The sequence below is a fragment of the Calypte anna genome, chromosome 1 (genome assembly GCF_003957555.1).
Source record: "Calypte anna isolate BGI_N300 chromosome 1, bCalAnn1_v1.p, whole genome shotgun sequence".
NCBI lineage: Eukaryota > Metazoa > Chordata > Aves > Apodiformes > Trochilidae > Calypte > Calypte anna.
Window position 1 is genome coordinate 51,586,350 of NC_044244.1, and position 27,294 is coordinate 51,613,643.

Genomic DNA, 27,294 nt, shown 5'->3' on the forward strand with positions numbered 1-27,294 from the left:
CTCTCTCCTTTCTTTATTAGGGAGGAGAGAGAGATTAATAGAGAGCATCTGTTACTTGGTTTAATTGCCGGGCCAGAGTTAAACCGTGACAACTTCATTGCTGTGCTACAGGGTTGCCCTCAAATGAACTTCAAGAGATGGCTGAGCCTCCAACTAGTCAATAAGTTGGTCAAAAACTTTGTATCCAGGGACTGTAAAGCCTTGAAAGAAAAGGTCACTGTAATTAAATTTTTAGACCAAAGGCACGTACACACTGAAAGAGAAGGAAGAGGAACATGAAGCAAACGATAAAGTTGAATCCACTGTGTTCAGATTATTCTGAGCCATGCTGGCTTGTCCAACCAAGGGAGAGAGAAATCAGCCCCTTGTGATGGGCCCCTTGCATCATCCTAAAGCAAGCAGATGTTGCATTCTCCATGTTGCATTTACCCAGCAGAAGCGTTCAGAGCTGTATTTATCTCTCCTCTCAGAGAGGTCTTACACCTGATCTGTTTCCAGCAGGAGGGATGGCAGATGGGACACCATGAGAGCCTGGGCAGGGACACTTCCCCAGCCTTCTTTCAGTGCTCAAGTCAGCAAGTAAACATGGGCTGGACACCACTGGGTGCTGAGATGGCAGCCTCCAAACCCACCCCTACAGCTACTAATCATGAGCAAGAAATACCCACCAAGAGGGACTGAGTAGATGAGAGCAGCTCCAGAGATGGAGCTGTCCCACTAAGAATACTCATCAAACAGGCAAGTAACTTGAATGTAAATGAGAAAAGAAAAAAAAGATAATGAGAATTAAGCAGAAAAGGCATTAATAAAGCAAGGAACCTGAAGTGTTTACAGACTCTCAGAAAGCCTACACAAGTCAGGAAGCTGTCAGAGGAATAGAACAAAACCAAACACATGAGCATCTCAAGTTGAACCAAACGTCTGTCCAGCCTGAGCTGCAATGCAGCTGCCCAGGGAAGTGTGTAAAAGTGGGATGAGCCGATGCAGTGCTTCCCTCAGGCACTCTTCCAGCCGCCAGCCACTCTCAGCTCATGGGCTTCCTGAGCCAAATCAGGTTCCTGTGTGTTACACTCCCTCTTCCTGGATTCCTCCTAATGAGGAAGGAATGGGGAACAGCCAAAGAGAAAAAAAACTCTTGAGGAAAGCTAAGGTAATGCTTGATATCAGTCTTGATATAAGATAATACAGAGACAGCATCAACATGTAGCTTTCCCATATATAACCTACTCAGATGTGAGCTGCCATACTGCTCATGCAAATGCATGTCTCATTTCTGGAAAAAAATGGATATGATGCTGTCATGCACTGCAGATGTTTTATCAACAGCCTTAACCAGACATTTCTGTACCCAGGATCCTTTTATAAAATAAAACAATGTGAGGAAAAGCACAAAAGTTTTTCTGCACATTTTCTGGCTGTGATTACCAAAGGGTCGAAAAAAAGAGCTCAGGCTTATTGGAAGCCATCAATCCTAGGGAAGTGTGCTAGTTCATTATGAAAGCCTGTTATTTTGTCATTTGAGATAACATTTACTTTTTGTTCTCTCCACTTTTATTAACTCATGCTGGTATAGTCTTGTAGAGCATTTTGCCTTAAATACAGTAATATTTGTCTACTGAGCTGTGCCTTGTAATGTTTTCTGAGGCCAGACAGAAAGTGATCAAAGAAAGCTGGAGACCAGTCACCCAAGCTCACATCCTTTCTGAAACATGTCAAATGTGCTTCATATCCTTCTTTCCCACTCCTCCTCAAAAAAAAAAAAAAAAAAAAAAAATCCAAAACTCATGATGCTCTTGCTGACCTGTCACCTGCAGACCTCAGCTGAACCAGCAGGAAGGCCATACAATTGCACCCTCTTAGAAAAGATCAAGCATGGTTTAGAGGGAGGAGGAGGCAGCAAACACTGAGCAGGATACACCATACACCTCACACAGGAAAATGACAAAAGCAAAATGCAGTTCCTGTCACCTCTAAATTAGGTCTCTAGAGCTGAAAGATTCAGAATTAAGTCTGGATTGTTTCCTATACTTAAAAACTGACTACCAGAGTTGAAGTATTTCTAACTCTTTTTTAACCTAACCAAAACTCCATCTTTAGAGAGAGAATTTAACACTAGTTTTGGTGGGGAGTATAGTTATTTATCATATTTGTTAATTCAATGGGCATGGTTTTCCCCCAGTTCTAGATATGAAGTGATGAGGTCATGATGATTACATGGTGAGGTCATGGTGATTACACACATCCAGTCTCAAGACAACCCCACTCTGCTGCTCTCTGCTCTCACTCTACCTCTGCTGAAAGAGGTAGAAGTGTATTGAACTTAAGTCTAGTATTTGTATTTGGGCAGAGATGTAGGCATTTTTCCAAAACTTCAGGAGCAGAGAAAGGTTTTTTGGCTTCTTCTGGGCTTTGACATTGCCTGGATGTTCAGGCACTCCCATAACATCTGCTACTTCAAGAGCTTTGCCTCTCCCAGCCAGGTGGGATGTCAGAAATAAAATTCTTGTGAATACTTTCACGCCCAGATCCTGCTGATGCATCACCTCAACTGAGCTCAAGGTTTCACTGTAGCTGGGCATGGTTCAAGTCATCCTTCTCCTAAGAACAGATAGTCAAAAGGACCAGGCAGCAGGAGGGAGGAGAGGGCTTAAGGAGGTGACTCCTCATCTGATATTCCTATCTACACCAAATGGGGAGTGAGGGAGAAGGCACATAGGTACTCTAAGGGGACCGAGCTACAACCTATCAAGCAGTAGGAAGAAGGAAGAAAGACCCAGCTAGCCTGAGGGTGCTGACTGTCTGGTGGACACTGTCCTTCTGGGGAATGGAGAAAGGATGAAGAAAGTGAGAAAGAGTAAAGCAAAAGCAAACTAAAGCTTCAGAGGATGAAGAAACTTAGCCTTGTGTCCAGCATAACTAGACAGTAGATCACTTCTGCAGAAGAGAAAGTAAGAGGTAAGGAGAGGGAAAGAATGGACAGAAGAGAGCTGCAGCATGTTGTTAGAATGTTTTTTAAGCTTCTCATTACCAGCCAAACATCTTTGCCCCACCCAGCACCTCACCACCACTGAGAAGCTAGTTTGAAGGAGCATCTTAAATATTTCACGCAGCCTTCAGACTCACAATAGGTTTTTTCCCTATCTGCTTCAGCCTGACCCTCATAAATCTCAGCAGACCCATGGCCCACCTAGGCAAGGACTCTTTTGGCCCTCCTTACTGTCCATCCACTTATCTTCTCCAGTCCTGGCCTATTGAACCTCCCAGTTTTGCTCCTCTGTGCCTCCAGAGGAATCAAATCCTAAACTGAATGTCTTCCTTTCCACTTCCACACTTCTTTCTCAAGATTCCTTTTTTTTTTCCCCAGCCATCAGCCTCTTCATTTCCTCTTCTACTAATTTTCTGCTTTATTTTCATTCTTAATGAGATATTGCCTGAGGTCAGGATTAATAACCCACACTTCAGACACAGTTAATCCATCAGTAATCAAGTATGGGCAAGAGCAGCCTGGCAGCCCACTGTGCAGGAAGGAGATCCATTGTCAAAGACATATGGGAGCCTGGAGACCCTACAGATATGAGGACAGGGTAGGGCAAGAGAGTAACAGAGGTCTCCAAGGAGAGCTCCACTGGGACAAGTCATAATCTTCAAGGAATTCTCACCCCCATCGTTAGATGCCAAGGGAATAGTGGCTTAACTGTCTCCCCATCAAACAAGAAGTGAAAAAAATGAAGTAATTTTGCCTCAGGTAGGCAAACCTAAAGTAGGTACAAAATTACTACTCATTAGTAGGGAGAGATATTGGGACACAACCAGAGGAGTACGGTGGGCAAAATCTTGAGGGGTGAGGAGGCCACTGAGATTTTATGGGGCTGCTTCGCAGCACTCTGCAATATGGGAGAGTATGGATTACCCAGCTGAGGGGCTCAGTCAGAGCCAGCAAAGGCACCAGCAGGTGGGAGGGCTAGAGATGGATTTGTCACAAGGCAACATGAGGTGGGGGATAGTGAGAAGAGTTTTATAAAAGAGCCACAGAACTAAGCAAGATGAGCAGGGTTAAATTCTCATTTTGTGCCCTTTCTTTGCTACTAATCTCTCCAGGTCATGTTACCTATAATACCTTGTAGTCAAGGATCTTTTGAAATTTCCTTTACATGACAATTAGCTTCCTCTTCAGTCACTACTGAGAACTTAAATTCTTGGTATTTTATTTTCTCTTCACCCATCCAGTTCTGCTCCTGTTTATCCTATGGGAGTATTGCCATCAGTTCTGCTGCCTCCAGCCCTGCACCCACACTCCTGCTTTCCCAGAAATGTCCCTTCTCCCTCCCTGCTTTGTTGTTTGTGCAGAAGCTGTGTCAGGTGCTCTCCCAGGCTCCCACGATGTGGGAAAGCAACTCTTGCTTTAGGTGGCAGGTACCAATGAGGTTGCTTTACCCAGCCCACAATGCGGGAATAAGTTGTAGAGGCACCTAGGCCAAGGAGGGTGCAGGGGCCAAAGAGAGCACACATTTGAAGATTGAGTGCTTTTGCTCTGCATTGTTTTTAATCTCCTCTCTATTCTTCTTTGCCTGAATGGGATTAGAGAAGCAACAAGGGAGCTTCACTGCCAGGCACACTCCATGGCAACACATGCTCCAGTTCCTAGGAGCACTAATGTACTGCCTCATCTTATTCCCCCAGATCCCCTTTCCTGTGCCTTCTCCATGCTCCAGCCTGCCTGGCCATCCCAGGAGTTTCTGCCTAGAGGATCTCCCTCAGATGGGCAGATACACAAAGGTCCAATAAAGTACCCAAAAATGGGAATCTCCACAACACTTGGGCTTGCTATTGCCTCTTCTTTTGGATCTTCCCCTTCTTTCCCTCGAGCAACACCCACCACGTCAGCATCCCCAGAGCAGCATCTCACCAATCCACAGGCAGCAGCTAGGCATAGGCTCCTTGGGGAGCTCGTCTTCCTGCTGCAGAGAAGAAGACAGAAGATATTCTGCTTTGTCTCCTCTTCCCACTGGGCCTTCATAAAACCAGAGAAATGACAACTCAACAGCTGCCTCCCCATCTGGGGCACAGGGTGTGAAGTACAGACATCTGGGGGAAAGAATTAATCTGAACAAAGCACAAACCTAGTGAAGCTGAAACCCAAACCCAACTTCCCAGTTCAGATTTTATTTTGTTTCAGTAAATGCCTGGTTCAAACAGCAGCATGAAAACAACAGACACAGAAGCTGTGTACATTCAGCCTGACCAAAACAAGAAAGGTGTCCAAAGTCTTGCAAGACCTTGTTCCTTCTTGAAGGTTTTACACCCAAGTTTGAGAAACCCAAGAGCTCTGAATAGGGGTTAAGCAAAGCTCTCTGGAAGTCAACAGAGCAGTGAGAGTTTTAAGCACAGCAGGTATGATACAAATCCTTCAGCACTTACCTGCTCTGAGCCCAACACCTTTGGAGGTCCAGCCCACCACATACGCAGCCAGCAGGCAGGGTCATCCCCATGCCCACTTCTACCAAAACAGAACTTTCCCATCACCAGCCCACAGGTCATTTCCTGGGTATGAAATCCAATCCCTGCAGATCACCTCACTTTTCAAGCAAATCACCACTCATATCCCCCATGGGCTGCTTGGAGTTGTCAACCCATGGGGTGGTGCCTAGGAAGATGTGGGAGGGCTCCACTCCAACCAGCAAGACAGAGTTCCTTCCACTCGTGGTTTACACTGGAATCCCAACACACCTGAGCCGTTTTTGGGGCACCACTGATTTTTACTGTCTGATGCACTTCAGTCACTATCCTCCCTGCCATCAGTGGCCTCCAGCTAGGCCAAAATACAGCAGCCCACTAAATTTGCTCCAACATGACCTATTCTCTTATCATAGATCCACAGCCTTCCCTCTACACCTTGGACAATTACAAGCTTCAATCATCACCTCCTAGTCAAAAACTTCTAAGTCCCCTCAGGATTTTAAACCCTGTTGGAAGGGACCTTCTTTTTCCTGTAATCCCATCACACAGCCAGATGCACAGGAGAAGGTGCAGAAAGTATTTTCTCAGAATAATTGCAGAGGAATTCACCAATAAGTCAATATTTACCTAAACCTCATCAACACAAATGTCTTCTAGTCCTCCTGTATCTTTCAGGGATGGCAAGAGAATGGTGAGTATACCTCTGATTTATGCAGATGCATATAAATTAGGGTAATAAAGAACTCATTTAGATGATTTATTATGTAGCAATTGTATTACTATCAGTCAAATAGTGGGGTCTGACAAGATCTACCTGTCCTGATGGGGAAAATGTGTTTTTGGCTTAAGCTGGTAGGAGTGATTAAGAGAGCTTTAATCTATGGGGGAAAGGGATACCAGCAGGACTGCAAGCAGGTAAGCCAAGAGCTGGCATGGCAACCCCTGAGGGAGGCAATCTTAGTAGGAATATTTACACTGCTCCTGGAACCACAGGGGGCTCAGTGACATAGCTGAAATACTTGTTTCTCATACTGTGCGTGTTAGTATACAAACAAGATGAAGTAGAAGTGTTGGTGAGCTCCAAAAGCTACAATATCATTGGTATTAGTGAGACTTGGTCAAATGAGTCCCATGGTTGGGATGCACCACACACAGCATAACCAGTTGGTCAAGAGAGGAGATCATCCCACTGTGTTCAGCATTGGTGTGGCTTTCCCTTGAATACTGTGTGCAGTTCTGAGCCCCATGATTTGAGAAGGGTGTGAAGGTCCTGGAATGCATCCAGAGAAGGGCAACAAAGTAAGCAAAAGGGCAAGAAGAAATGTCCTCTAAGGGGCAACTAAGGACTTTGGATTTATCTAGCTTGAAAAAAAGGAGCCTGCGGAGCAACCTCGTTGCTCTGTGCATCTTTCCTGCAGAGTGGACTTGGAGAGGGAGATGCTGAGCTCATCTACTTAGCACATGGGATTGGTTGAAAGCTGCACCAGGGGAGGTTTAGACTGGACATTAGGAAGTATTTCTTTACTGACAGGGTGGTCCAACACTAGAATAGGCTTCCTAGAGTGGTGACCTCTGCTCCAGCCCTCTAAATGTTTAAGAGGCATTTGGACAATGCCTTTAACAACATGTTTTGATTTTTGATCAGCCCTCAATTGGTCAGGCAGATGGACTAGATCATTGTAGGACTTTCTAATTGAAATTGTCTATCCTACTCTAAATATCTTTTGTTTGAATTATCAAGAGTTAATAATATAAAAGCAATATTTATACCCAAGTAACAGTTTCTATACCTCTTTCCAATCCTCAGTGCATTTTCATGCTCCGAATGGTGCCTGCTAGTAAGTATTTTTCATGGAACCAGTATGGCTCTCAGCAAAGTTATCTGCCAGCCTGCATCTGAGTGTGCACACGTTGAGGCAGGAGGAGGAAGACAAACATAACAATTTTGTAACAGTGCATTTGAGGCCTCCAAACACAAGTATGTAGCCAGGTGCCTGAGGGCACCAAGCATAAGCAACACGATTGGTGGTGAAGAGGTGCAGAAATAAGCCTAAAAATACAAAGCTTCACTGCTGTTAGGGGAAACTAGTAGGGTCTCAGGAGAGGTCATTCAGTGGGATGAAATAATCCCAGGTGTATCTATTAAAACCAGAGAGTAAAGACTTTGTGTCAGATTCTTTATTGGTAATTTCTCTGTGTTTCTGAAAAGCTGCCCGAGACCCACAAGCATGTTAGTCTTCAGAAAAGAATAATCTTGTGTCCAGGGGGGGAGAGATGTCACAGCAATGGGTGGGGAAATCCTTCACACAGCAAAGCAAGAATGGAAAATGCCATAGGTACGTGACAAAGTCTCAAGTGCATGACACTAATCTGCTTATTCACACACAAGAAGTACCCAGAGAAGCCAAGTGGCCAGGGAAGGAAAAAATTACTTCTGTGCTTTCCTGCTAGAGCTATCCAACCTGACACCTTTGCTTCCACTGATTGTGCCAGAGACATCCTCTGTCCTGTGGGGAACAGACAGTGACAGCTGCCCCCAGGATTATGTTCTTCTGTCCCTTGGAAACTCTGCCCAGAAATACCTCAACAGCAGCATGCCCATGCCCACGCATTCCAGCAGTGAGGACGTGCTGGCTGCTACCACAGCCAAAAAAGCCTTGGGCATTGTTATTGCCCAGAAACTTAGGAACATATCTCCCAGGTTGAGTGCAGGAAGAGAGGTGGGCCAACTGCCACAGGCAATCTTTTGAAATGTAAAGCTGGAGGAAAGGCTCAGCTATCCCAACATGACAAAACAGGGGCTGTCTTTGCATTTAACTACTCTTCGAGAGACACCTGGTATTTATCTCCACTAAGTTTGTCTCAGCAAAGAGATGTTGGCACAGGCACCTGCTTCAGGGGCTTGCAGCAGTTTCCCTGCTTTATCTCCTTTACCTGCCTCTTCCTCTGATGTTGCAGTGGAAATGACAGAGGGGCTTGCCCTAGGCACAGTGCTCAGTCTGTCCCCCTGTCTATAGGGAAGAAGAAAAAAAAAGAATTTAGAGGGACACAATTCACCACAGCACAAAGCAAGGGGCCACAAGGCCATGTTCAGTCAGGGTAGAAAGGGGAAGAAATCAGAACAGAAGGACAGATCAGGACCTTGCAAACTCAAGTATAGTTGGTCAACACAGCGATGACAGATTCCTTTCTGATCCTAAACTACAACCATGCAATTGTGGCCTGACACATCCAAGATGTCTGCACCCCTGGCATTTATGAATCCTAGAAGTCAAATTCAGCAACACCCAGACCTGAAGTCCTAGCTTAGTTCCCACCTCAGCAACCTGGGTCACAAGAGTCAGGAGTTTCCTGAAGGTCTAAGTAACCTCGGAGCTGCCACCTTTCTCCTCATCATAGTGAAAGGTTGAAGTACACACTTAATGCTACTTCTCCACATCCAGAGCACAATGAAATGTCCCATGGAGCAAGATATCTTAAAGCAGACCTCTGCATCTTGTTCTCTCTGAGTCCTCTGAGGATGTTTTTTCCATGGGAATCACAGAATGGCAGGGGTTGGAAGGGACCTCTAGAGATAACCAAGTCCAACCCTCCAGCTAGAGCAGGATCCCCTAGACCAGATCCCACAGGAACACTTTCAAGTGGGTTTTGAATGTCTTCCAGGGATGGAGACTCCACAGCCTCCCTGGGCAATTTGCTCCAATGCTCTGTTACCCTCAGAATAAAGAAGTATTTTCTCATATTCAGGTTAAATCCTCTGTGTCCCAGTTTGTGATCATTACCCCATGATCTGTCACTGGACACCACAAAGAAGAGTGTGGCCCCATCCTCCTGCCACCTGCCCTTTAGATTATTATAAACATTGACGAGATTCACCCTTGCAGCCTCCTACTCTCCTAACTAAACAGGCTAAGAGAGCCTAGGCTTTCCTCACAGGGCAGGTGCTCCAGTCCCTTCATCATCTTAGTGGACCTGTGCTGGGCTCTCTGCAGTAGTTCCTTGTCCTTCTTAAACTGAGGAGCCCAGAATTGCCCCCAGAGGCCTCATTAGGGCAGAGCAGAGGGGGAGGATGACCTCCCTCAACCTGCTGCCACTGCTCTTCTTAATGCATCCCAGGATGGCATTGGCTGCCAGGCCACACTGTTGGCTCACAGTCACCCTGTTGTTCACCATGACTCTCAGGTATTTTTCCCATAGTTGCTTTCTAGCAGGTCAACCCCTAACCTCTACTGGTGCATGGAGCACTCTACATTTGCCCTTACTCAACTTCATGAGGTTTCTCCTTGCCCAGCTCTCCAACCTGTCCAGGTCCCACTGGATGGCAGCACAGCTTTCTGGCATGTCAACCACCCCTCCCAGTGTTGTATCATCAGCAAATTTGATAATGATAAATTTTAGCCCTTGTCCAGGTCCTTGATTAATATTGAACATGGCTGGACCCAGTACTGACCCCTGAGGGACACCATTAATTACAGACCTCCAGAAGTTCCCCTTCATCCAGTAAATAGAGCAGATTTTGCCTTCTGCAGTCTACCTATGATCTGGATTCATGTCTCACACCCAGCCAGAGAATCCCTGACGTGACAACTCAGGGAAATCAATTGAAGTGCCAATCATATTTCATTTTTCAGTAAAATAATCCCCATATGGGGGAAAACACAGTTTCCCCAGACATCTGCTACACATTCCAGAAAAATGCATTACAGGCATGCCACTAAGTGTGAAATAGATTTTTAAAAGTTAAAAAGCAATTGGATATTTAAAGTATGTGTGACATATCACAATATGTTGGAAATGCATTTTAAAGAAATAATGGCACCTCAAAGATGCTGTGGAGGGATGCAATTAATTGCACTTTGAAAAAAAAAAATTCCTGGGTTATGGTTCTCTGGGGGAGGAAGGTATTCTTGAAGTACCTACTTTAATAGTTAATCACTGCACTGTGAGGGAAGCTTGACGCTTTACTGAGAGCTGAACTACATGGGAGAAGGCTGCATGTCGCTACACTGGTAACACTAATTTTAATTAACTCTGTCCCAAACTCTTCTCCATCCCAACACCCAGTCTTGTTTGCTTAGAGCTTCATCTGATTGGCAGCTTGAGCTGAAACCTCCATAACAAGTATGACCTTTTTTTTTTTTAAAAAAAAAAAAAAAAAGCAAGCTGCTTTGTTCTTGCAAAAGAGTTGAACATTTTTTTGACCAGTACTTGTTGCTCTGAGACCTTCTCTTGCTCATTCTGTAACAACCCATCCTAACATCAATAAATTAGCAGCTCCCATAGGAAATAAAAATTGTGTTTTGAATATGCTCAAGAGAGACTTTTTTTATATGACAGAATCCGAGAAATTAAGATAGAATTAAGGATGAATGTGAAACCTCAGTTTTCTCCTCTCCACGCTGCCTTTGCAACACAATCTTTCATTGCATATTCATGTGCTTTTTTTTCCACAGGATCCCTGTATCCAAAGAGAGGGATGGCATTCAGTGAAGATAGTGATGCGACACCTACACAGCCAATGGGCCTGACAGAAGTTTGCTGACAGCAGAGAAAGAGAAATAAGCAGGGATACAAAGCATGCAGTCTCCAAGGCAGGGACATTACCTGCCTGGCATTACCCCACATGGGATGCTCCCATCCCACCCATTCTCACTGCAGCCTGAGCCCTTCAACCCTGCCAGCCTGACTCCCCTCCACTGGGGCTCACTGCCCCACACTTGCCCTTCTCAAACAGCTTTTTGCCATCCAGCTCCACACCAGCCCCACTCTGGTTACCTCTCCCCCCATCAGACCACCCCATCCCCTCTCCAGGTTGCTCACTCATGCCATCACTCTCCAGTCTCTCAGATAGGAGAGAGCAGATATCTGCTGGATAAGATCTCCACCTTTATATCTCTGCTAAATGCCTGACTATGGACTTTTTTCCTCTTGTACTTCTCAGTCCCCCAGCATTCCAGTATCCTTCCCAGGCTTTTTGCCTGGTCCCTGTCTCACAGCTCAGATTAATATTGCACTAAAAGCTAGAAAGTCGAATTTCCCTTAAAATCAGAAAAGTTGGACAGCTTTAGAAAACCAAGTTTTCCATTTCCTTGGTTCTGATCCTTGTGTGAACCATATGACTTCAGTGGTCCTGCTGAACAGGAGAGATGAGGGGAAAAAACTACTCAGCACCCAGCAAGGAAGAACCTGTGTATTAGCAGAAGGCCATCCATGTAGCAAAAGACAACAGGGTCAACCTGTAAGAAATATAAACTACAAGGCTGTGGCACTAGAATGAACAAAATATGACAAGGAAACAGTGGAAAGACTGCTACCTCCAAAGGCTTTTCCCATGTAAAACAAGTGGGCCCCCTCTGGTCACTAAAATCCCATTTCCAAAGAGGGCTCCAGATAGGAAAACAAGAGCAGTTGCCAGTACAGTGGCTGCTAAACAGAGGCTCAACAAGAATAAAGGAGAGACAAGGAAGCTTGAAAACCAGAAAGGATCCTGCTCCATCAAGGAAATGAATCAGAAAGGAGCCACAGGAAAAGAAAAAAGCAAAAGAAAAAATTGCCTTGAGGAAAAAAATAACATCCTTCATTAAGAAATATCACAGTTGGCCAGCAGCACTGAACATCAGGTGGTACCAGAGAGGCAATATATTATGACTGTTGCACTTCTATGAGCATGTCTTTTTTAATATAATTCTTCTAGGACACAAACACTTTCAAGGCCTGGCCTGAATCTCACATATGGACAAAGCAGACCCTGTCAGATTCACTCATAAACCCAGGAGACTTTACTCAAAGCAAAAATTACATCACAAGCTGGTAAATGCATGAACAAGGACAATGACAGAGATTGCAATAAACACATCACAAAGCACACTTCTGTCAAGTGTATTTTAGCTTAATTATCAATAAAAATTCTTGTTCACAATTTCTGATTGCTGGCTGCTAAATAATCTGTCACACATTTTGTAGAAAATAAGGACTTTGTATTCACAAGGGGACTTTTTGCTGCACTGGCATGCCAAGTTCTTGGCTGAGTGGCAAGATGCAGGTAAACGTAGGAAGCATCCTTTTGAGGTATGTGAATGATGAGGCAAGACAGATTTGCCAAGTACGCCTTCATGGTGTTTTAATGTGCTCCCAAATAACAAGCAGGGCTTGGAAGGCAAGCAGAGATTTTTGATCTCTGACTTGAGGGACTATCAACTGCTGCATGGAACAGAATATTTCTCCGCCTTCAAATATCAAGCTCCTGCCTCTTCCATGCCATGAAACAGAACAGCTGCTGTTTGCTGCAAACTGCCTGTTTCAATAGGGAGGTTAATATTTTACCATGTGTTTTCTTTCCATTCCTTCCCTTCTTGCCTGTTGAGGCAAATCTTACAGCAAGCGCTACAAGCACTGGATTCAGCAGCTTTCTCCTGGATGAATTTGTACTGTTGCTAGCCTTTTTCATCCATGACTCTTTAAGAACTGAAATCCCACAAGAGGTACATTTGGTTCACTCTGCCTCTCAAGACATCCAGTTACTTCAAGCTACAAGCAATCTGAAAACCCTTGTGGTATTTCAGCATTTGTGCTACTCTGGGGAGGCAGAGATACACAAAAGAGAATCATCAAAGTAAATATGGAATAGCTCACACAAAGCTTGAGGAGTTGGGAACAAGGTTGGTTCATAAAGGTTGGTTCAATTTTTGTAAGCAAACCTTTGAGCACCTTGCTCAGCCTCCAAGTTGGAGAACAGGGCCAGGAGACCATAGCCATGCAGCTCCCAGACAGCATGCTGAGCACACATCTGTCTGCATCTGCCCACAAAAGACAGCCCTGGTGAGCAGGGATAAGCAGGGAGTCAGCCACCTTCCACAGAGGACTGGGGCCAGCTGCTCCAGCAACAAGTCTCACCCGAGCTGGCCCAGGGGATGTTCACCTACTAGCAGCCTGCTCCCAAGGGTAGATGCATCCCTTGGACTCCTCCATCCCGTGATCAGCTCAGCACAGCACTCCTGCACACAGACAGCTCAGAATGGGTATGTCAGGGATGCCACTTCTGTGTTGGAGGGCACAGGAGAATAGCTACTGATCTGGAAATAAAATGCTCTAGATGGGGATGCAACCAGCCTGTGAGGATGAGGAAGCAGCAATCCCACCCTATCATATATAAATCCCCTCCGTAGACAGGGGAAATCTGCTATTTTCACGGGTAAGTTCTCCCACCTCTGCAAAGCTTTGGCCTTTTCTCTCTCCTGCTAACTCAGCCAATGAGTTATGTCCCTTGCTTAAATCCTACTTTCAGATTTTCCCTTCAGCTCCTGAATAATCCCTACAGGAAGCTGTTGTGCATGGTACTGGCTAAGAAGGGTTCTTTACAGAAAAAGCAAATTCAAAGGCAGCCACAATCAACGCAGACAGGTTGCTAGCAGCAAAACCCAGGAATGACAGAGAGGGAAGACAAAAAAGTAGAGGGGAAAAATGACAGACTGCCACAGATGGAGAAAAGAGAGGGGAGAGACAGAGTGGCTAGTGACAGAGGAGGGGCTGCTGGGGGGTTGCTGGGACACGGCAGCTCCAAATAACAGTCGAGGAGGGGGAGCAATGGCAGCTTCTATAGACTCCAGCACAGTAGGCGATGATTAGGAGAGACTGGGAGAGAGAAAACTAGAGAAAGGATAAGCAAAGAGTGTGGGTTTGTATCATTACTGAGGACAGATTTCTCTTTCCTCCTGGGTGAGCTGCAGTACATAAGTGTAAAGGAGGGCACCATTGTCTCAAGGGGCAGATGGTCACCCACATCACAGCTCCACACATTGCCCATCCTGCCCAAGGGAGCTGCTCCCCTTCCCTGATCTGCACAGATGCAGCAGACTGTAGAAAGGGGAGGCAGGGATGGGCATCCTTCATGAAGAAAGGCCAAGCTGAGCACTCCATCTCCATCCCCACTTACTGACCTTGCAGTCAGGGCTGGGCAGGGGAAAGTTGTTCCGTCTGCAGCACTGCACTCAAACTCCAGCCCCCAGACCAGCCAACCCACACAAAGTATGCAAGAGGGTTATGTCACCATCACACCTCCTCCTTATTCACTTCACCAGCCCTTGAGGGCAGTCAATAAAGCTCAAGCACTTATGCTGATTCTCTTAAATGTATCAACTGCCTTTGACACCATCGATTACAAGGATTTGTTGAGATGCCCGCCAAGCTCAGCAGGGATTTGCAGCATGGTGCCTGAGTAGTGGTTTCCAGCCTAGATAACCTCCACTTATCACTCCCCATCAGTTTGTCTTACTTCTTCAAAATCACACTTCATCCCTTCTTTTACAAGTCCAGCTGGACTCTTATCTGTCATCTTTGTTCATCTCAGCCCTGCCATCTCAGCCTCCTTCCCTAGCTGCTGATCACAACTCTGCTGTGCTTTCCAGCTAGAATAATAAAAAAACAAAACAAAACAAAACAAACCCCAAAACATTCCCTTCAGCTAGCCTGTCTCCTGATCCAAAGCTTTATTCTGAGATGATCCCTGCTCATTGCAGCAACAGATCCAAGACCATGCCTCCAGGAAGGGGAGACAGGTAGGGCAGCAAAGGCAGCACCAGCAGCATTTCCACCCTGATGGAAGGGCATGGCTGATGTGAGGCAGCACAACACAAACACACAACCCAAGAACCAGCAGATACCACCAGCTGGGCAAGCTCTGTCCCTTCAAACAGTCAGCTCAGCCTGGTGACACTTCCCACCACCACCAACCAATCAACCCTACCAGTATAAAGTCTGCAAACTCCAATTCAGAGAAGCACACTTCAAACAGGACCTCCCTCACCCCTGCCCCGTGGCAGGCAGTGAAACACAGGATAGATGATGGAATGGACATGAGTGAGGGACTCATGGAAAGGACTGGCCAGGGTGTGCTGAGCCAACCAGAGCCAGCAGGCAAAGTGGGCATGGGAGAGAAGTAGATGCAAGCTTCAGCCTCATGAGCCTTACACCAGACTGCAACCTTCTTATACCTTCATCTTCCAAAAACAGTGTATCTCAAAGACCATAAAGATCTTCCCAGCTTAAAGGCTGACAGCTTGCCAGGCTCTCTGTTCCTGCTCTCTCCTTAAGTCTGAAATGGGCCAAGTTTTTCATGCAGACTTTCCTATTAGCCATTTTGGGACCAGCTGCAGGCCATTTAATGCAGCAGACCTGTAACTTTGTTAACCATTCCTCACCTGAAGCAGCAGCTCCTGTTATGTATTATGCCCACAACACACAGCAAATTCAAGCTGACTGCAGGCCCTTCTCCATGATCCAGGGTGGGTAGAGTGTCAGGTTCTCAAACAGGCAGCTGGTCAATTTGTTAGCAGGTGATTGCGTTATTTAGTTCACAGTGTTATGACAGAATATGCAATTAGAGGTCTGGAAGGACTATTTTATAGGTCTTAAACTCAAAATGAGTTTGTTTTTTTTTAATATCCCTTTATTTCTCCAAGAGCCCCCTCCAGCTCCCTCACATACCCTACTCTAATGTTCACAAAGCCTGAAAAAGGCAAACTGACCATTTTTCAGAGAGTAAATGGTTCTCATCTCCAAGGCAAAATATATTCCAGTGAATAAACACAATATGTTCCTGAAGGATTTTTCAGCATTTGTTTCAGTTCAGCAACATGCTTTGAACAGAGATGGGGAAGTCCTTCAAAGCAGGCACAGCTACCATCCCCACATTCAGCTGAGCACATCATCCCTCTCCTCTGGTCTGGCAGGAGCAAGTACCCCCAGACTGGCATCAGCCACAATGTCTGCACTGGGTAACACAGTACAGCATGACAAGAGGTGAGACCAATCTTCCCAACCTAGCCTTAAGAGCTTAAAAAAATAGGTCTGGCTTTGCTACAAATAGCAGAATAATACAGATTTACATCAGACAAGGACGTGACTTTCATCCTCTACTCTCTCCTGCCTGCTTCCCCACACCTTCCACACTGATTGACCAGAAATCCAGGGACCATATTGAGATACCTTGTAAAAAGCTGTTGTAGGAGAGGTCCTAATCCCATTTTCCTGAAGCACCAAGGCATGGAAAATTAGCAGGTATTTTATTGCTTTTGGCAAGTATTGAGGAAACAGGTCGGTAAAGCATACACACAGGAAAAAAAATAATACACGTCTCCTAAACCAGTCTCCTCTCACTATTTTGAAGTTAGCCCTTCCTCCAACAGTAAGAATCTATCCTTCAGCAACAGGATAATTGTTCAGAGCCTTGCATGAAGACAGTAGGTATGCACCAAGAAATTTTTCAGCCTCATTTCTGATTTTGCTAGACCCCATGGACATTAAAGCTTCAGTCAGTCATAGCTATGGTTTTATTTGTGCTTTGTCCTGCTTCATTTCCAAAGCATGGTCTTCGACTTCTCACTATAAAAATCTCCAGAGAATAAGCTGAAGGGATGTGAGACAGTGAAATATCCTGTCTTAGCATTTGTGCTTAGATACATAGGGCCAGCTTGCAAGCCAGACAAATTTAGACCTCATCCCTTTACACATGCCCACTTGCCTGGAATCGTGTACATATCGCATACACACAACCCAGCCAATTTCTTACAGATCACAAGCATGCAAATCCCCTTCAAGCATATCCATCCCTTGTGTGCTATTAATGACAACGTAACAGTTTAAATTCCATTTACACCATGTCTGACTGTGCAAATGATCCCTCTAAACCTCCTATTGTAAAATTGCACATCAAATGACCCGCACTAATGACGCTCGCTTCCCACTAATTTTGCAGAGGCTGTTTCCTTCTCCATTACTTGTGTGTCCTGAGCACTATTATACCCCTTGCATCTGCCTGCCAACCACAACCAAGAAACACAGATTCTATTCCAGGAAAGAAGCTGGAATTTACTACTTTTTCCCAATCCAGAGTTCAGGTAGACAGTGTGCCTTTCCCTCCTCCTGCAGAATGAAGATTGGCTGATACATCATTACGGAAACACTAAAACTTTCAGACTGCACTATTTCCAAAACTAAACCTGCTCCCTGCCTTCCTCTTTGCCTCCCTCCCATCATCTGGGGAACCAAACAGCATCTCAGCCCTAAAGGCAGCCCAGGATGCTAGGCAGCATTCCTTGCAATCTGCTACCCAGAAACTCTCTAGTAAAGCATAAAAAATAACCTCCAGAGAGCACCTTCTCCCTCTGAAGGGAACAGTTAGGTTCAGCATGCTGACTTTTCTGCTGCACACAGGACCCTGTCAAATATCTATGGAAAGAGACTGGATGCCTGGTTTTCAGACAGGTTGTGTTAGATGGGGTGAAGCTCAGGCATATTTCCGAGAAAAAAATCAACAGGAAAATTGAGGATCAGTTACAAGAATAGGAAGTAACTGCTTTTAAAGTTCATATTATCATTGAAGGGGAGGAGAGCAGTTGATAGTAGGAAGGGAGACTAGGCCTGGGGAGATGGCCATGTCGGTCCAGTGCATGCACTGTCTTCAAGTATTAATCAAGGTTATGGAAAACTGGATTATTAAAAGTCCTCCTTCCTTACTAACAGCAAACTTCATTCCATCAGTAGGGAGCCTGGCACTAAAAACCAGCAGGATCTAAAGCAGGCTTCCCTCCTTTTAAAACTTGAAAAGCACTCTGCTCTTGCCCAAGGGAGCACCAATGCCACCTACACTGCATCTCCAGTGGTAAGCTCTGGATCAGCTCAGTTTCCCATGCAGCAGGAGCAACTGCAAAGTTGATTTAGCATGCTGTGAAGTGCAGAGAGGTTAGATAACCTCTTACAGAAGAAAAAAAATCATCTTGCACTTGGTTGGGTCTTGGGTATACAGATATATCTGCTGGCTAAAAGCTGTGCAATCAACAGAAATCAATCAATTCTTAAGGGCACAGCAGCAACACCTTTCTGATTACCCAAAACAATACAAAGTTATCAGAAGCCCCCAGATTAGTGCCAGACTCTTTCATCTGCCTTTTGATCCAGGTTTGCAAAGAGACAACAGAGAAGTAGTAATAACCTATGTATTTTTTTTCCAGGTATGCTCATAAAAGCTGATACTTCTGACCCCAAGAGGGGAAAACCATGATCCCTAGGTCCTCAAGAATGATGAATGCTGCTTAAAATTCATAAGCCACCCAGCTTTTGATGTATTATTATACCTTCTGGTCAGATTTCCAAGCTTCTCTCTACTTACTTGAGGCAGGAACCTTTCCTTTTTTAATTTTATATATCTATACACATATAAATAAATGTACAAATGTAAGAAGAAAAGTAAACCTAATCAGAGGATTACAGGAACCTTAAGGCAGACATCAACTATTACAAGACTTGCAGTAAATTTACAGCTGGTGTTTGCTTATTAATTAACTACATTCAGTTGTTATGAAGACTGCATCCAGAGTTTAACAGTACAGAAGGCAACAGCTTAGGGTGGAAACAATTACAGCACACTACAGAATCTGCAAGTAAAATTTCACTAACACAAAACCAGATTGCCCAAACTGGATTTTACCCAGGGTATACTTTATAACACACCTATTGGCCCCTCAGCTGTGCACATCACACCAAAAGTAGTGCTTTTGGAAGCACAGCATCCCCATATAGCTCTCCACCACCAAGAGAGGCACAAATTACTGCCCCTCATGCATATTATTTTCTTTGCTCCTCCAGTGTTTTCTTCTCCACTCACATTGGAGACTTTCCATCATGAAACACCACTATAGCCATCAACAAACATCCTATACCTAGCTGGCCTGTATGTAAACAGTATCATTGGCAACAGGCAAGGAGGGGGTTGGGGAATAAATCTGTATGTTTTTCCAGTTCCCCCATCAATTTGACCAAGCCACCCTAGTGTCCTTGTGGACCGAGCATATAGCCTAAGCTGATAGATCTGACACTACAAATTAAAGGGGAAAATACCCCCAGAAGCATCTTAGGACCTTCAGAGACAGGTACAGTGGCCAAGCCACAACTGGGAAGATCTTTAAAGCTCATGAGCTACAAGGCAGCTACTCAGTACACCCAAGCAGCCTTACCAGCTTTGAGAAGCCACCCTGCTCTATAGCCTATAAAGCACAGCCCCAGGTGTAACAGCTAAGTGCACATTTGAGCTTTTCATTTGCACAACTGAGACCCGACCCACTCAGCCTGTACCACTGAAATCAACTGGCAATGCAACATTTCACTGCCTGAGAGCAAAACAGAAGCCCAAATGGCCAGCACTTGACAAACAAGGGAAGGGGCCTGGTATTCAACAACAAGAAAGAAAATGACAGAGCAGTGAACCACAGAGACTCTCTCATTACTGCTACAAGTTTTAGCATTGATTTTTTTTTTTTTTTTTTTAATGGCACACTCCATTCTTGCTCTCACTGTCACATCAATATTAGAGATACCACAGCAAAGGGAGGTCTGGGCCTCCTGGGAAGAGTTTCTTTTAAAGAAAGGCTCAAAGGAAAAATGAAATCTATTGCATCTGACCCTAAGTATGGATGAAGTGTAAAATCTTTATAGAACCCTAAGAACTGAAACAGCAATGCAGTGATCCAGGAATCTGTCTCAATCTTCTCATAATTTGCAAAATGCATCAGAATCCATGTAAGATGCCATGTGGTACATCCTTTATTCAGTCCCAATCACTTCATAAATTCATAAGATAAATGTTATGCAGTTGTTTCGGAAATATGCTTTCACACTTTCCGCCCTATTTCCCCTCCAAGATCTACTTGAAATCCTATTTGTCACGGAGTTTAGGTTTCATAAAAAAAAAATCTTAGTCTCTTTCATAACTATATCTAAAATATTGATTTTAATAACGGTGCAGCTGCAACAGCCTCATGGTTCTGCAACTCAGAACAACCAACTTTGAGTCTGCTCATCAAAACAGAAAACAAAATTCAATCAAAATAAACTGTTTGGTGACCAGGCCAGTTGTTCACATGCTGCATCACATCAAGCTCCTTTCACACAGGCTGGTTACCAGAAGCCAGGTGAGGCTCCAGTTGTGCTTTGCTCTGCACACCTGGCTGATTACACAGGAATTAAATGAATCTAACAAGATTAATCAGGATTAAATAAATAAATAAATCTGCTCGTCAATAAACTAGGGCAATTCAATCATTCATTCATGTTGTATGTAAAGCCACCCCAGAAACACATAATCACCTAATTTCAAAGCATCAGGCTTCTTTGCACTGTTAAAAATGTACCATCAGTGCTCCCTTTGGGGACAAACACCACAAGTTTCACATGGAATGTAGTCCCCATCTAAAGAGGGAGTCCATAATGTCTGCAGTAACAGCATCACACACTTATACACTAATATGCACCCAGAAGTCAACTTAAAGCACAGGTGTAAGTAGTTCTTTCTTCTCTTACTGCACTGCAGCAAAGAAGTATGGCTGTTGTTTAATAGCACATAACAAAATTGCAGGACTGCCTATGGAAGGAGAAATAATCTTTAGGGGAGGGGGATTTAAGTAGGCAGAATGCAATTACCTAAATTGAAATTCGGTGGTTAACGACCTCATGCTTACAAAAATTGCTATATAGTCCTTAACGATCAGAGCTTCCATTTTAAGACTCATTGACAGTACTTCCATAAAAATCACCATGAAGTTCTGGCCTAGTAGAAAGTCAATGAGAAGATTAAGATGCTTTTAATTAACGCCCCTTCTTTTTTGCTGAATCTTCAGGAAGGCTGATGTGCTGCCCTGCAACAGTGACTCAGCCTGCCTCTGCTTGGCACAAGTACACAGCAGAACCAATATAACAGGGATGAAAAAAAATTAGATAGGGAAAAATACATATATAAATTCTTATATATAGGAATTCTTAGAAGATATGATTCTTGGAAAATATAAATTCTTAGAAGATATGATTTGACTTTCATAGAAACAACCCTTGCAAAAGGGCTCCATTCCCAGCCAGGGATGAGATAATAATGAGACATCTGCAACTATCTCTATGTTCTATAATTTGTACTATTTCTATGACTCTGAAAAAACAAGGTGTGATGCCAAAAAGGTAGGATTAGCTGCAAGAAGCCATCATAATGCAAAAACAATCCTTCATTTGAAAAATTATGGGAAAAATTATGGGAATTACTTACTGCATGATCCCTTCAGAATCAGAACTTCAGAAGGGGTCAGGGGAAAATCAAAGGAGGGGGTTGAACTCTCTCCACTGAGTCTCTGCTTTTCAAATAAACTCCTAGCTTCACACAGCTGAGCTGAAATCACAGCTCTGAAACAACCATCCCAAAAGGTTTCTGTCAGCCCCACCATTGTTTTCATCCCAATTCACATGTAGCCAGGTATAATGTCAACAGAGGACTTTTCCTTCCCTCCATAGCTTCTACTATGAAAGTCTTTTTCAGACTCAAATACCATGCATGTCTGAGGGTTAAGACAGAAGTAACATTTAAACACTAAGATGGGCATATAGTGCCAAAACTCATTCAGTAACACAGCTGTAATATCTTAAAACAAACTCCTTGCTGTATACCAAACTGGAGTGACTGTTCTGACTGACTTTTTAGCCAAAGCTAGGGCCAGTCTTGGCTGTTCTTCCATCCACAAGCTCCTTCCCCCATTCAAGAGCAAATCTTCTCCCAAACCTAGGCTATTACTCCACTCTCATTTTCTGAATCCAGCCTTTGCACTGAGATACAAATCTTTCATGCTTTACTCTGAGCCCACCACATGCTGAGACAAGAGTCACAGCCTATAATAACCAGCACAGACACACACTGATCGAAAAGTAATGCATAATTCAATATGAAGTTTTAACATTTTAAGGAGCGCTCAGTAGAAAAGAAACCAGAAAACCTACATCTCCAACAAGTTCTCAGTGATAACCTGTGCTTGAGACCACATCATTTTTTAAGAGCTTCTGAACGGTAAGACGAGAGCTCCGAGCAGAAACTCAAATTTTTCTACATTTGAAACTGAAACAATTCTCAGGATTCATCAGGCATCTAAGGGGCATTTGTTATTGCTCACAGCACCTCAAGACTTCACCTGTAGCTTGACTCTCGAAGCTAAAAGGGCTCTTAGGAAAAGACTCTTTTCTGTGGCCCTGATGCTCATATTTAATCTAGCAGCCAATTCATCAAAACCATAAAATCATCCTTTATAGATAATACCCACCTAACTAGGAACTAAGACAATTCTGTGTAGAAAGTGCCACCACTTGAGATTTTTGGCCTAGAGCTTTAGACCAACCTCTTTCATGATTCATCATCTCCTTCACTTCCTCCTCTTCTGGAGGGTGCTCCCACACTCCAAAAACCAGCCAGGGTTCTCCACCTGTGTTTTATGTTGCCTTCGGCTCAAGAGCCATAGAGGCCATGACTTCCCAGCAGCCTCTGTGCTAATGAGCTGTTCAGGTGGCAGTCATTTGCCCTGTTGAGTTTTAGGAGCCTACTTGCAATGAAGGCATTAGTGAGAACGATGACACACATGTGTGACTGCTGACCTGCAAAGGACAGACATGCTCACATCCCAGAAATCTCCCCCAGGGCGTACAAGGCTCAGCATCAAACTCTCACCAGATCCTCCCATTCAGTCTTGGCCAGACACCAGAGCAAGACACCAGCAGGACAGTGAGTGACATGTGCTGCCTGGAAAAGCAAGGGGTCCCCTAGGTATCCTTGCCATCGAGGTCCAGGAGTGTTGGTCCCCTCACCAAGGGCAAGATGAACTCCCACTAAAGTTCATATGCTTAGAAGAAGGATGCATTTCTGCCATTCATGACAGCCTGCCAGCCAGCTCCTAAGCTGGCAGCTGCCACCCTGTCCTGGGGCATTGAGGACAAGGTGGTCTTGCAGGGAAAGAACGGGTCTTTCTAAAATACCTCTCCTCAGCCCCTCTCCCCTCACCCACGCTGTGACTGGGGCTGTCAGCAGCTCTCTCTGAAGTCCCCTCTTTCATAATAAGCTTCTTTTGATCACGCACTAAAACAGCTGAAGTTCTGTTTAAATGCAAGCAACAAACAAATCAGGCTGCTAAATATGTAGGAAACGCCATTCCTTACCTGCCAGGCACCCCGGGAAGGCAGAGAGAGAGAGAGGGATGGGGCAGGAGGGAGGAAGAGGAAGGGAGGATGAAGGGGAAGCTCAGGAAGGATATGGGTTGCACACCATCTTGATGCACCAGTTCCGTGGGCTGGTGGTCTGCTTCAAGCAGAAGAAGACAACTGGGGCCAAGTCGGGGTAGGGGACATCAGGATCCGGTGGGGACGTGACTTCCTCATCCTCACCCAGCTCTGGGGAGGATGGCGGCTGCTCCAGCGGCGTTTGCTGCTCCGAGACCTCCGGATCCATGGGCTCCAGCGGGCAGACAGCAGAGGTGTGAGGGGGCTGTGGGCCTGCGAGCCAAGTGGAGGCAGGGTGGGGGATGTACTCTGCCATGCCAGCCACAAGCAGGAACCCCTGGAAAAGAGGAGAGGAAGAGAAATGAAAGCCACGTGAGGAATCAGCAGCAAGAGCAGAGTGTGCCTGTGTTCTCCTGGTGAGTCTGGAGCAGGGGAGAGCTGCAGGACTGGTGGCTCTGACAAATAATAAACCTCTGTCACACTTAGTGCTGAAGCAGTTTTAAGCATAATTATTTTCTGACAGTCCTTCCCTCCACCAAGACTCTGCTGGCTAGTCTTCTCCATGACTAACTATTCCATAAATCATCCTTGTAACCCCTGAGACACCCTGGCACAGTGCCACACCAACTCATGATGGTGCCAACTCTTCTGGAGCCAACCTGAGCACATTAACAGAGAACTGCACTTTGGACCAGTATGGGCCCATCCTGACAGAACACCGCCACCCTGCCCTCACAGTCTCTCCCACAGTCCTACTAACCCCAGGTTCAGCTCTGCTGCCCCAGGCATTGCCCTCTCCCATCCAAGGATGTGCAGGGCTGGCCTTGTCCCACATCTCTCATTGGGCAGGCTCCTTAAGAGCAACACTGGCAAATGCATGTCAAACCCAGACAGAGCAGTTGCTCCTTCAAACAGGGAGCTGGAACACAAACTAGAAGGGGGATTAAATATTAAGCACCCTTTACTGGAGCTTGTGGAGCTCTGCTTTGCCCAGACCATGGAAGCACCATGAAGACAGGTTGCAAAAGCTTTCATAGAATCATCATATACCCTGGCAGGGAGAAGGCATCCACAGCTTACCTGGGCAGCCTGTTCCAGTGTCCCACCACCTTCGTACTGATGAATTTCTCTCTAATGTCTAACCTAGATCTACTATCTCCAGTTTAAAACCATATCTCCATGCCCTTGTAAAAATTTTCTCTCAGCTTTCCTGTAGGCCCCACTTTAGGTACTAGAAGGCCACAATAAGGTCATCCAGAAGTCTTCCCTTCTCCAGGATGAACAACCCCAACTCTCTCAGTCTGTTTTCATATGAGAGAGCCTGAGGTGCTCCAGGCCTCTGATCACCTCTGTGACCCTCCTCTGGACTCACTACAACAGCTCCATGTCCTTCCTTTGTTGAGGGCTCCAAAACTGAACAGAATACTCCAGGTGGCGTCTCATGAAAGTAGAGGGGGAGAATCATCGCCCTTGACCTGCTGGCCATGCTTCTTTTAATGCAGCCCAGGGTATGGTTGACTTTTTGAGCTACAAGAACACTTTGGGAACTTATGTTTAGCTTCTCATCAATCAACACCCCCAAGTCCTTCTCCTCAGGACTATTTTCAATCCATTCTCTACCCAGACTGTTATTGTCATTATTCCAGTAAGTGGGATGGCCAGAGAGTACGTGTGGGTGTTGGAAGACCAGAAGAGCATGTCATACTCAGTGGTACCTAAGTACTGCAACGCATCAATGCTTTTGCTGAAAAACATCACTTTGTCATCTGGGTGCACATAAATGGCAGCTTTATTCTGGGAAAATGCAAAGCCAAATGTTGTCCGCTAAATAGCTCAGTGGAAGTGGCTTGTCAAAGTGAAGGGAATAAACTAACTCCATGGCCTGGCTTGGGATGGATGATAACAGTGGCACTCTTAGGAAAGCAAACCTTCTCAAGGACTGCCTGATGGTGGCCTGATGAGCATTTTCCTCCTTTCACCTTGTTGGCATGCTCTGGAGTGCTCATGCTAGCAGTACAGGTTTCAAAGCAACACCAGAACACTCAGACATACTGCAATGCAGAATGGAGCTGATCAGCAGCAGGAAAGGATGTCTGTCACCAAGATCCATGGCACAGACCTTGTCTACTCACACTCTCATCATAGTTTATGCTCAGCTCAATCCCCTTCACTTTAGCATCACACAGCCCACACACATCTCTGCTGATGCTGCTCTGCATTGGCATACTCACTGTTTCAGCCCAAGACACCTTTGATGCCCACACTGAAGCGTTCATGTTCTCCAGTGCTCTCCACAGCAATCATCTGTCACATCCAGCCAACTTTTCCACCTTGGGCTGCAATTCTCCATTATCCCCAGCTAAGACCCTGCTAGCTCTGTATACCCACCCTGTTCATTCAGCCCCTGCTTCCAACACACACTTTGATCCAAAGCTTTACTTGTACTCCGAGGCTTGGTATTTGTCAGAACAAAGAGCAGCAAGCGCAGAGGTTTAGAAAGCAGACACACTTTCCCTTAGGGGATAGCATGGGAGACTTTGAATTCATTACCCCAAAGGCCTGCAGCTATTGGAAAGAAACAGGTATCCTGTCTCCTGACAGACTTTGGGATGCTGTTCATAATTTTTTAACCCCTCTGACAAAAGTGGCAGCACATCCTTCCCACCATTCAGCACTTCTGTTTTCAGTTTCAGCAGATTTCTAACACTGAGCACCCATGCAACTCCTTGTACCACTTTTTCTCTTCCCTGTTCCTGCCAGCTCCCCATTGCCAGCTCTGAGCTGGCTCCTTTGCAGGCTATTAACATGTACTGGCTGAGCCCATCTTTTTTCCCATTAACAACACAGAGGAGAAAGGTTAGCAGGGACAGCCAGGAGGAATGACTAATTAAGGTGCTCAGAGCATCTACAGCTGATGAGGGCATGACAGTTCCAAACTGTGACGTAAAAAGCTTTATAATTAACAATGCAACAGAGCAAAGGAATGGGAGAAACCACATAATCAGCATTTCCTTGCTTTCCTCCAAGCAAATGTTGAGTGCCTCTTCTCCATTTCACCACTGCCAGGTGCACCTGAGACTTCCAGATGCAGCTCTGCCCATGTCAAACATGTGCACAAACAAACTGGTTAGTGGCTGTCTCATGGGCAGTTTATAGCTCCAATTTGTGCAACCCAGAGCCACTCAACAGACATCATATGGACTCAAAGCTAGGTCAATCCTTCTGGGAGTCCTGAAGCAAAATACAGACCTTGAATGACAGCTGCCCTAGTGGAGATGTAATGCCCTCACTCTTTGTGAGAGTAAATCCTGCTCTGCCACCCAAAACAGGCAGATCACACTCTCAAGGCTGTGATCACGGTTTACTTCATACTTAAAGCAGAATTAACTCTATGTCAAAAGAGGGAGAGGGGAAACCCAAGCATTTGGGCACTTCTGAGCTCTTTATGTCAGCCAGTTCTCCTGTCTCAGCTTCAAAGGGGAAGCAGTTTCCCTGCTGGAGAAAAATTCTCACCACTACCAGCTCAGATGGGGAGGTTGGAATCAGATATTTTCACTGTTTTGGCCAGGCTGCAACTTAGCAATGCTGAAATTTTCTCCGGGATTGCAATTATTGGTCTTCTCACACTGTAGCATTACCGTATAACTCGGTTGGAGTGAGTCTGTTACAATATTTCAACCCAGGAGAAGCCCTATTTTAATAAAAATGACCAAGAGGAATGAGTTTGGCCCATGCACACATCAGCATACACAGAAAAAAGTGCATCAG

At 45.1% G+C, this 27,294-nt stretch overlaps 1 protein-coding gene across 1 annotated transcript in view; it reads right to left on the reverse strand.

The window, feature by feature from the left end:
* CACNA1I (calcium voltage-gated channel subunit alpha1 I) overlaps nucleotides 1-23,842 on the reverse strand; it is a 158,713-nt gene extending 134,871 nt beyond the window's left edge. Inside the window, exon 1 of the mRNA XM_030447826.1 lies at nucleotides 23,562-23,842. Within this exon, the coding sequence (XP_030303686.1) occupies nucleotides 23,562-23,842 (281 nt within the window). The remainder of the gene's footprint in view (nucleotides 1-23,561) is intronic.
* Nucleotides 23,843-27,294: the final 3,452 nt, after the last annotated feature.